Raw genomic sequence first — 11,344 nt, forward strand, 5'->3', positions numbered from 1 at the left:
AAGCATCAAAATGAAAGACAGGTGTACGTGACTACATAAATATTTGAAATATTGTATACCCCCTACCACAGATGAAAGGACAGCTGACAAATAGGTTAAAAAGTGTGCAACATATGACATGGGTTAATACATTATATGTTAGTAACAATCTATATGAAAAAGACCAACTCTCCAATGAAGTCACAAAAATAGAAATATCATAAAGGTATAAAAGATGTTCAGTGTTCACAGTAATCAGGGAAATGGACACTGAACTGAGGTGCACTGGCCCCAATGATAATAAAGGGAAAAGGCATGTTACCGGTGGCAGCTTAAATTTCTGGGAGTTTGACAATACTAAAAACTCCAAGAGTTAAACAATTCAATCATCCTGTAATTGTACATTTCCAGTGAGGGGAATTTTTCCAAGGGAGATCATGGGTCATGTATGCCTAGAAGGCAAAACAGTAATGCAAGGGGCAGTCCTGGTGATGATGAACAGTGCCAATATTAATACAAGTGGAACTGCATTTTGGCAAGTCATATGACGAGGACTGGGCTACCCACAGAGATGATGTGATCCATGCTCACTGATGGGAAGGTAACAACAATGGTTACCATTTACAAACACTTACTTCCGAGAAACGTCGCACGTACCTCATGAGGAAGGTACCGCTGTTATCCACACTTTGCACACGAGGACATGGAGGCTTGGAGAGGTTAAGCAACTTGCTCAGAGTCACCAGCAGTGAGGGGCAGAACCAAGATTGGGACCTGTGTCTGTGTGCCCCCAAAGTCCATGCTTTTAACTTCAGCCCTGCTGCCCCTCTGCTTCAAATTAGTTAGAAACAAGCATATAAAACGGAAGTCTCCCATGGTCCCATGTTTACAAACATATGCATTCAGCACCTGAGCACTCAACACAATGCCCAACAACAATGGTCCAGTCATAGGCTGGTCACATAGAACTAGTCCTCCTAATAGGATGAATCAGTCAAGGCCAAATTTAATATCTTGTCAGTTATTTATTATTTGTCATTCTAAAGACTAGCACATTTACAGCATACATGGCTTCGAATGACCTAAGAATATATAAAACAGTAACTGTACGTTTATATATATATATTAATACTGCCCGAAACAAATAAATAAAGGTATCATAATGCACTAAGCTTGGCAAATACAATTGTGTAGGGACAAAACTGTATTATACAATATTTTTACATCTTTAAATGAAACTAAAGGCAACTGTGCTCTGTAGGAGCTCTGACAGAATCCACATTACATTCCCAGTTTTCCATAGATCTCATTTCTTTTTAAATGGGGAGGCTTTATAAGGAACATTGGACGGAACCTCTATCCTACGGTAACTTGTAAAACTGTCCTCCCTGCACATCTGAAAACTCAAAGCTCCTACAGAAGAGAGGAGCTACTTGCCTCCAAGGCTGTGTAACACACTCTCATCCTGCAACCGCCGGAAGTGTGATGCCACCAGAAGCCCAGTAACAATGCCTTCAGAGAGAATACTGAAACCTGAACCTTTTCTACATGATTTGCCAAGTCTTACAGTTTTATGGTGACCCATTACATAAAGCAAAAATTGGGAAAATAATTCATATAAAGGTGCCACATGCAAAACTCCTGACAGATGATCAACATTTGCTATATTCCCTTTGATAAGTGCAGATATTTAATGTTCTTCAGACAAAAAATATCTGAAAACTATGTGGGTAATATTGATTTTTTTAAAAAGCAAGGAGATTTTTTAAAAGTTAAAATGAGAAAATATGGAACTAAAAATTTACAAATTAAATGAGGTGGTGGAGAGGTGAAAGGCCAAATCAGCCATATTGAAAGCGAACTGTCTGTGAACAGAGACTGACACTTAAAAAGGAGAATGTGACACCAGCAGCAGCCACCTGTGCAGTGGGTTTGGTGGGCAGGAGTTTCTCTGCCTCCTGCCTGCCATAGTGAACCAGCTTTGAGGGAGCAGCTGAGAGCTGCATCCTTGTTAAAGTGTCCTCCACAGACATTCTCCTCCCTGCAGGCACCAGGAGACAGCAGGCTTTGCTTGCATGCTGACTTCTGAGTAGGAGGGGATCTGGAAGGTCACCCAGTTCTACCCCTACCTGATGCCCACCCCCTCTGTGTTCCTGCCAATAAGTAGTCCTCCCCATGCTTAGCACCCCTGGCCCAAGTTTGTTATATGTTTCTAAAGAAACCAGAAGAATCTGTAGGCTTTTAGACATAAGAATTTCTAAGAGGTTCACAAATCATTAGGATCAGCATTAATATATGCCATATAGATTTCTTTTACAACCTTTTCAAGAACATGTAAACATCATAAACAGAATCAATAAAACATATAAACTCCTAAGAAAAAAACTCTGCTATGTGCAGATAAGACTCATCATCATCTTATAAAAGATGACCAGACAAAATTTTATATGAAATTCCTAAGTTTTATGGCCCATAAATCTCTTTCAAAATCTCATTTAAGGAGATAATTTCAACTGTTGCTCAATAGTCATCTTACATAACGGAACGAGAATAAGAAAGTAACAATTATTGCAAACCTAAAAATAAGACACTTTTATCAGACATTCAAACATGATTGTACTGTTTTTTAGAAGAAGATATATTGGAAATCCTGCAAGAAAATTCTTTTCTGTAAATATTTAGGTTTCTACTATCTCTATGGTCATCAATTCCCCATGAGTGTGTGACATGCCACATCTGAAGCCCTGGATTCACATCTAGAGAAGAAAGGGAGATGTGCCCTGTACGCATGGGAGAGCCTAGACAGGGAGCTTCTGAGAACAGGAGACAGGCTAAAGGGACCTTACTGCTGGCTTTGTGTCTCCAAGCAGACTCCCAGTTCTCTAACTCATGAGGGACAAAAAAAAGAGTGGACCCAACTGTGTGGGCTACCTTGGAGATGTTACTTTCTAATAAAGTCTTATCTCCAGTTAATTTATCAATCTTTCTTTCAACTTCTTTAGGTGGTGCTGTAAATAGGATAATTCACTAGAACCCTTTATTCTCACTGTATGAGATAGTGCTAGCTTCTTTTCCCAAATAACATTTAACATTTATTGGTCTGCCTAGGATCCAATTATTTATTATTTACTGTTTTACATTCATACTTGTACAAAGTGGATTGTAATTCAATGGTCACTTTTGAGTTACTCTGCAGAAAAATAAGTGAGCAAGTTGGCATTTTGATTCATATAGATCTGTGTAGTTACAGCCAAAGGCTATTTAAATGGGCAGTTGTTACTAACCACATTATTGACCCAAACATTACCTCCTATTGATTCCAATGGTAAAAAAACAAAACAAAACAAAAAAAAAAACCCAAAACCAAAAAACATGCTCCATAGATTCTTAAGTGAATTTAAAAACAAAAACAAAAACAAAACAAAAAATAAAAACCAATCTTTCAGGTCTTCTTGAAGAAGTCATATATGACACTAGAGGGTACCCACATTTATTATGTAACAGCTAATTAGAGGAAACCGTGTGTTCACGTTTCAACTTTTCCGTAAGTCCCTTCGGGAGGCCTGTAATGCTTGGGGAAAGCCTTCAGCTGCAGGGAATTAAATGCATATTTGCGACTTCCAACATTCTTCATTGTATTTTCTCTTCGACAACCCTCACTGGGGAAAAAACAAGCACAAGAAATGACAGCAGTAAAAAAGGAAAAAAGAAAAGACTTAAACTAAGATGAAATGAACTGATTATTTTCATAACATTAAAAAAAAAGATTAATTTAAATGGGTGCTGGACTCATTTACAACAAATACATACGTAAAATGGCAGGTTTCTGAACAAGGCAATTAAGAAGCACAGAGATGGACACATGCTGCATGGGGCTGTGAGTTGTGCATTCCTAGAAGCAGCACTGTATCTAAGTAGAAGCAAACTTTTTAAAAGTGAATGAATGACTTCATGTAGCTCATGTCTAATTGAGGTTTTGGGGTTCTATCATAACTTGTGGTTCAAAGGTTATCTTACATAGCAAATTAGGCAGAAAGAGAAATATTACTACTCTTACTAAAGCTGCACTTTAGTAAGCTTTAACGAGCTGCACTTTTCTATATTAGCAAGAGCTGTAATCACATTGAAATTCAAAATGTTGACTTTCCTTGCAGAATTCAACATGTAGCAAAGGCATGTGGCTGGGAAGGCTGTTCCGATCTGCTGTCTCCTGGAGGACAGTTGTTCTGGGTGCCAGGTAATCCAATGGGCTCATGCACTGTCTGCAGACCAGCCTGGCAATCAGGGCTGGAATGTCATGAAGGAGGGACCTCACCGAGATCTGGTAGCAGCCAGCAGCCATTCCACAGGTGGGCTGCCCTCATGTGTTCCCTCTTGCACAAGTGCCACTGAGCCAATGAGAGCCCACAGGTATCCTTCCCTAGAGAACTCACTACCAGTATAATCCCCAGCTGCATTTGATGGAAGGTTGCCATGGCAATCCGGGAGGGAGGCAAAAACAAACGCTGCATGGGAGGATGAGTAGCCAGGTGTCGTCACCTGCTTAGTGAGTGCATCGGGGGAGTTCTCTGGGAAATGTTCAGGTGTAGACATAAAACTAATTGGCAAAAGTGACTTTATACATAAATGACTTCCCACAGCACAGTATAACTTGATAGTTGTATACTGTTCTAAGACTAGCAATGAAATCAACTAGTTATCAAATATAGTACAAAATTCCCTTTATGAGATGCAAAAATTTGCAGTTAGCAAGAAACAGTGATTTTTTAAAAAATTCAAATTGTATGAAGATCATTATGTCATGCACTTTAAAAAAATATCAGTGGCAATTGCTCAAGCCTTTTAAAGTGAAAATGACAGTCTCATCAAGAACATGTAAAATACTTTTGGTAAGACAGTAATTTTTATTCAAAAGCTAAGCTCTGATAGTTTAGAAAAGTATCCACCTGGTTGTTATAACTAATTTGGTAACTTGGATATGCTTTCTTGTCACAGAGCCTCAAGGCCTCAGCTGAGCTGAACACCCATGCCACAGGAGCAGGTCCCCTGGAGTAACAATCATGTTTGCCTAACATTCAGTAATCAAAAATGGACTTCCACTTAAAGCAGAAGCTATAGGTTCCTATGCACAGTTAATCTCCTTTAATCTTTGGAAACTCTTACATTAATGAACTACTTCAGATATGGCTTCTCCATTTATATAGAAATGTACAAAGTCCTTAAAAACCACCTATCACTAGTGAACGCTAAACTGCTGTGAGGAGCGAGGCAGAATAATTTGTGAACTTTGTTTGACATTATCTTTTATTTACATCTTAAAGGAGCTAATGCCTAGTTTAGTTAGCTGAACACATTAGACATGAAGTTATAATAAAGATTGTACCTTCATTTCAACATAGTTTTCAAATCAGATTTTATTTTCTTTCCCAAAAATGTCTGAATTTACATAATCTGGCTGGTGCGGCTGATCCATATGCCGACACTGTCATCCCACTGCCTGTACCGACAAGCTGGCAAGAGGGCCTGGGACGAGGTATGCAGAGGTGGTGAGGATGGCCTGTGTTAACTGGGGCTTCCCGCCACAGAGGCCAGCCTGCTGCCCTAAGGCAGAACACCTCCACTGATCACACTGGCTGCGTACTTTTTAGGAGTCAATGGCACCTGTAGAGAAGGTCTTAGATTTTAGCAAGAGGGACTTATTTGTTTCAAAACTCCATGATTACTTTTACTATATCAATAAATTATTTCTTTTCAAGGGCATCCATTTTTGAAATGAAGATTAAAATGGAAACCCCAAATGACAGATAATTTTAGGGAATCCTCTAGTTTGCCAGTTCCAGTGGGATTTTCCATTTTAGAACTCATCTGCAGGCATCAGTATCTTAGTGATTCTATGGCATGGGGTAGTGGCTGCTACTCCTGTCACTTTGTGGAGGGAGAATAGGCCACTGTGTTAAAATCTCTGCTGGAATCAAGCCTTAGGCATAAATGGTGACTGTCACACTAGTTGAAAAAACTTATACAACAATTTTATAAGATCATTCAAAGAGAACGACTCCTGATTATGGTTTCCCTAACTTGAGAAAGCTGGTTTAATCCTGAACACCTAGAGCTGGTACCAACAATGCCTCAACACTACTTCTGTACATGCAGCTATAACCATCAATAAATGTCAATGACCCCTTTCTTGAATCATCTCCCCGCCTCTGTTTCATCCTGCCTATCTCTCACTAAAGTAGGTAAGATTTTGAAAATGTATTTGGCCTGATTTCATGAGTAAAAGCCCTTGGTGACATTAAAATTCAGCATAAAGAGAGAGCAACTGAGTTTCTTTTCTCAAATACTTAAGTTTTAAAAAGCCCAAACCAAACCACCGCCTAGGCTAATCTCATGGTGTCCTTTTGACAGCTCTCCAACTGCACAGGCAGCATACTGATTTTCACCCAGCCCCTGGAGGAGAGAAACAAAGAACTTTATCTTACTCCCTTTGGTCTCATTTCTCTCTCAGCCCAAGGGCTAAGTCCACATGGCCAGAAAGATGTGGTGACAATCAAGGATCAGGCCGTGGTGTCCTTGAGGCCCCCTGGGAGTGGCTCCTCAGCTGGCCACAGCTTCTCTGTGCTATGGGGCAGGGTCCTGGGAGGGGCCCCTGGAGGGTGCCACAGAAGCATCCTTGAGCCTTGGGACAGGGAGGAATGCTGTCTGCAGTCAGAGGGCCTCCCTCTGTGCATGGCCTCTGCCTAGCCACTAGCCCTGCCGTGGAGGTGGGAGTGAGCACCAGTCACCACTGCAGGCAGTGGAACCACACTACCAGTGGCAGGACGTGGAAGCTGTGTAATGGAAGCTGAATGAGGCTGTGGACTCTGCTTTCTCACTTTCAAATAAAGCAAACAAGATGGTATTAGTTGAAGTGCATGCCTCAATGTGAAAGAGGGAAAGTGGCAAACATACCTTTCAAATAATCACAGGCTGGACAGGACACTAAGGACAGTAGCCCAAGGACTACTGTCATGCTGCCACAGCTTACACCACCCATGAGCTGGCATTTGGTGAGAGACTCCCTACTGAAGGATGCCAAGAGCTATGCCGTAACAGCCATCTCATTTATTTTAGAAGAGACAAGTGAACATGCTGCACTTGGAGAGGCGTGGATTCACCTACGGGGTGACACACGGGTGACACCTGCCCCAGGCAGCCTGCATTGCTCAGGATGGTCTTCCACTTTAGAATGTAAAGTGTTGAGTCTAGCATTTGCCATTCGTTGCTAACTGCTTCTATGATTCTTAGTACCCAGACTCTGAGCTGATACCAAATGAGAGAAAGCCAGACTCTGAGCTGAAACCAAACGAGAGAAAGCTCAGAGTAAGGTCTGGAGTCCTGGAGAGAGAATGAAGAGAGGTCACCGCCTTTTGTGGTGGATTGGGTTTCTGGGCATGCATGGGTGCCAAGTTTCTGGAAAAGCAAGCTTCTCTAAATTCATTTCCATTTTTCTGGACTGGTTAAAAAAAAAAATCCTCTTCATAAACTACAGTGTATGGGGAACGAACTGAAGACAGAAAGTGGGGGCACAATATAATATGAACTGTAAGACAGAGAAGCCGCTGACTGTCCTGCACAGGGTGTGGGGATTTTTTCCTTATTTATTCGGTTACCTTTACAGGTGTCCAATAACCCTCTGCCCCACATGGGTGTTAAGGTTACACTTCATCGCATTGCAGGGCATGCCACATTAGGACTAAAGGGCACCAGCAGAAACCAGAGCACCCCGTTGCTCTCACAGCTCTATCCGTCACAACTGCCCAAAAGTCAAGGATCATTTTTTTTTGCAATTTCTCTTTCATTTTTTTTTCATTATCAACCATATTTGATTAGTAAGAGAGAAAAGATGTTGGAACTTTAATCTGCAATTAAAGATACCATTTTTAAAATGAAAAATGCTGTTTTAAAATAAATAAAAAGATATAACTTTAACAGCCTTTGGTTACTATATGCATTAATCCCTAGAACCAGTTGCATGACCCTTGCAGAGTCAGATAGCCTATTGGTCTGTGTCTGACTTGGTACAGTGTACTATTGTATTCACAGCTTTGTGTCATCCTTAATCAGAAATAATAAATATAAGCAAGGCAGTCTTAAGATTTTGCAAACTGTTTGCTACTGTAATTCAGGGACTACGCTTTGAAATGAAAGCAGAAAATACATGTCCTATTAGATAGGTTTATCTAGATGAGCCAGTTATAAAGCATCTATCTTTTTCTTTTCATTTGTCATCAAAAGGAAAGGAAGGGTTAGCAGTATACTTAAAGAATAGTATCAAATATACAAATTCTCTTCAAACAGAACTCCTTTTTTTTGGAAACAGGGCACGTGAGAAGTACAGGTGATAGATAGTTGTACGTCGGAAGGTAGAGACGTGGTAGAAGGAATTCCAGGCCAGCTAAACGATGCAGTGACAGGGCACCGTAAGAACATGTTACAAGCACTGAAGATGCTACAGGAGCTAAACAAACAAGTCCTCTTGGTGAAATAATTTGGCAGCTATTTACAGTTCAGAAGAACAAAACATCAAAATGTAAGGCATGAAATATCTCTTGGAAGACCACGCTTTGAAACATTCCTTCTGTCCAGTTAGGTACACGGTGGCTGGACATGTTCTGGCACTTTTGTTTTTCTTGTGACTTATTAATTTTTCATAATAATATTCATTTGCAACGCAATTTGGTCACCAGGTATGCTATGCTCAGAAAGAGCCACACAATCAGTAAATTGGGGCTCAGAGCTAATAAAGGAATGGAACAGAGGAGGCTGGGGTCTAGCCTTAAGTCTCGGATGGGCACCAGGCCGCTCAAGTTCTTCTGGGTGACTACCTCCCGTGTTCCAATGCTGTGAAAAGGAAAAAGTTTGGGAGAAAGAAAAAGAAAAAGGAAAGGAAAGAAAATAAAGAAAAAAAGAGAGAGACATGCGATGGATTTTATCAAAAAGTATGAGATAAAGGAGAGAACCAAAAGATAAGGTTAAAAAAAAAATGAAATGAAGCCACAATAGAAAGAAAAGATGAAATGCAGAAACGGGTATGAGAGGAAGACCAAAACAAAACCAGCACAGTTACAGGAAAAAAGGAGAGAAAGAGAAGTGAAAATAAGAAAAAATACTGCAATCTACTGAAAATAAACACATGTAGGTTGAACGAATGGTTTTCCATGTTCACTCTCTCGGCTGGCCAAGCACAACTCCATGCTGCCCGGCCATGCTCCCACATGCTGCACACACAGGGATTTCTGAGAAGCAAGCTGAACATGAAGAACCATTGGGGGTTTGACCTTCTCACAGATGCCTGAGCAGGGGGTGGCACAAAGGATTTGGCCAAAGCTGCCTCTTGATCACCCACACAAATGAAAACCATCTACCTCAGGTACCAACCAACCAAGTGCAGAGCCCTTACCAGCCCCACCTCGGGTTCTGGGCTCAGCAGTGGCAGGCATGAACGACTGCTGTCTCCATCTTTGCAAGTTATGGTTCTACGAGCATCCCCAAGGGTGGAATCCAACCAACACCACACTGAAAATTTGGGTCTTCTTCCCCCTTTTGGTGCTATAGAAAAACTGCACTGAGGTGAGATGGTACCTAGAGCTACACGACTCTGGAAGCACATTCATGTCCGCGGTGACACAGAATCGAGGCCTGAGGACACAGCAGGCAGCTTGTGAAGGGTCCACTCGGGAGATGGGGAGGCAGGAGGCCCAGGGTTCCTCTTCACACAGGGCCCTCCCCAGCTCTCCCGGAGGAGCCCCGAAGCCCTGATGGCCCTGCTGGAATGTGCCGTTCTGAGAGGGCACAATTCCCAAGCTGCGGAGCACTGACCCACTGCCACATTCCGTGCCAGGAGAGGCTGGTGGGGCCCTGTGGCTATTCAGCAAGGCCCACTTCAAGGGGTTCAGCCCCAGGACTGGGGACATGGACACCCCAGTGGCCGAGTATGTGAATCTCTTCCCAACTCCATGTTCAGTGGTACCACATTGGAAGCCTGAAACAGGCCCTGGTAGAAGTGTTTATGCCACAGAAATTGGCAAACATTACAGATCAGGGCTTTTGGAGAGACAGCTGGTAGCTGAACATTTACAGCATAGCACTGACCACTGTTCACCCTGGGCCTCCAGGCTAAAGCCTGGTGCCAGCTTGGCCCCCACTCCCTCACCCCCACCTGCATGCTCTACTCTTCCGTCTGATAAGACGCAAGCCAGAAAGCCAGGAACCAAATGTCCTCCTCCACTCACAGACATGATGGAGGTTTATGCTGCCTCCTGGAGCTCTCGTCTAAACTGCAGGTACTCTGCACCCCAGCAGCCAGCCCTGCTAGCTTGTGACTCAGCCACCTCGGCTTGCAGCTGCCTAAATAGGTACATGTCTTTCCCTCATGGGATCATAGAGAAAACAGAAGTCACCTTAAAACAAATGCCTGTGGCAAGAGCCTCAGATCTTAAGGGTCGGCTCAAGGCAGCAGTGAGCTGTGTCCCCGGGGCTGGTGCGAGAATTCTGGGACAGGCAAAGGTAAAGTAGGATTGAGCTTTGTTTTTATAACTTCTTAAAAAATTATTAAAGTAAGACGTTTACTGTAAAGATTTCAGAAAATAAATATATAAGCAACTTAAAAAGACATCCATAATTGGAGTTAGGGGTGGGGTTTAGAGAGGCAGAGGGCGGTGTGGAGGGAATGGCGCCTGTTCCCACAGAAGGAAGGGCCTTCCCTTTGCCAGGCCTCAGTGCCCTTACCAGTAATGTGGAGAAACAACAGCTTTTACAGCTTCAGAAACCTCCCAAGAGTAACAGGAAAGACAGCACCCGGCTCGGGCAGTGTCCTGAGCACTCCGGGACACTGGACAGGAGAGTGGCTACTGTGGGGACCATTTGGTGATCTGTACTAAAATTATTCAAAAACCTTACAAAGGTGTATACTTTTTAACCCAAGGCAATGTGGCTAGGAGAATATATAAAGATATTCACTGCACCTTTGATTAAAATGCTAGAAAACCATATACAGCTTAGATATTCAGTAACAGCAAATTGGATAAATTATAGTGTGTAAAAAATAGCTGGGTGTGGTGGCTCACTCCTGTAATCCCAGCACTATGGGAGGTGGATCACCTGAGGTCAGGAGTTTGAGACCAGCCTGGCCAACACGGCGAAACCCCTCTCTACTAAAAATACAAAAAATTAGCCAGGAATGGTGGCGGGTGCCTGTAATCCCAAGTACTCAGGAGGCTGAGGCAGGAGAGTGCTTGAACTCGGGAGGCGGAGGTTGCAGCGAGCCAAGATCATACCACTGCACTCCAGCCTGGGTGAGAGAGCAAGACTCTGTCTCAAAAAA

At 42.5% G+C, this 11,344-nt stretch overlaps 1 protein-coding gene across 15 annotated transcripts in view; it reads right to left on the minus strand.

The window, feature by feature from the left end:
• Positions 1-352: 352 nt before the first annotated feature.
• The window catches only part of INPP4A (inositol polyphosphate-4-phosphatase type I A), a 148,310-nt gene continuing 137,318 nt past the window's right edge, over positions 353-11,344 (minus strand). For 8 of the 15 annotated variants that reach the window (XM_037736931.1, XM_017524054.2, XM_017524044.2 and 5 more), the window contains one exon: positions 353-8,862. In XM_037736931.1, coding sequence (XP_037592859.1) covers positions 8,682-8,862 — 181 coding nt within the window. In that variant the 3' untranslated portion in view covers positions 353-8,681. The remainder of the gene's footprint in view (positions 8,863-11,344) is intronic. The other 7 variants (XM_037736934.1, XM_037736933.1, XM_017524048.2 and 4 more) reach the window with 1 other exon arrangement.

This window comes from Cebus imitator, unplaced genomic scaffold (genome assembly GCF_001604975.1).
Source record: "Cebus imitator isolate Cc_AM_T3 unplaced genomic scaffold, Cebus_imitator-1.0 Scaffold31, whole genome shotgun sequence".
NCBI lineage: Eukaryota > Metazoa > Chordata > Mammalia > Primates > Cebidae > Cebus > Cebus imitator.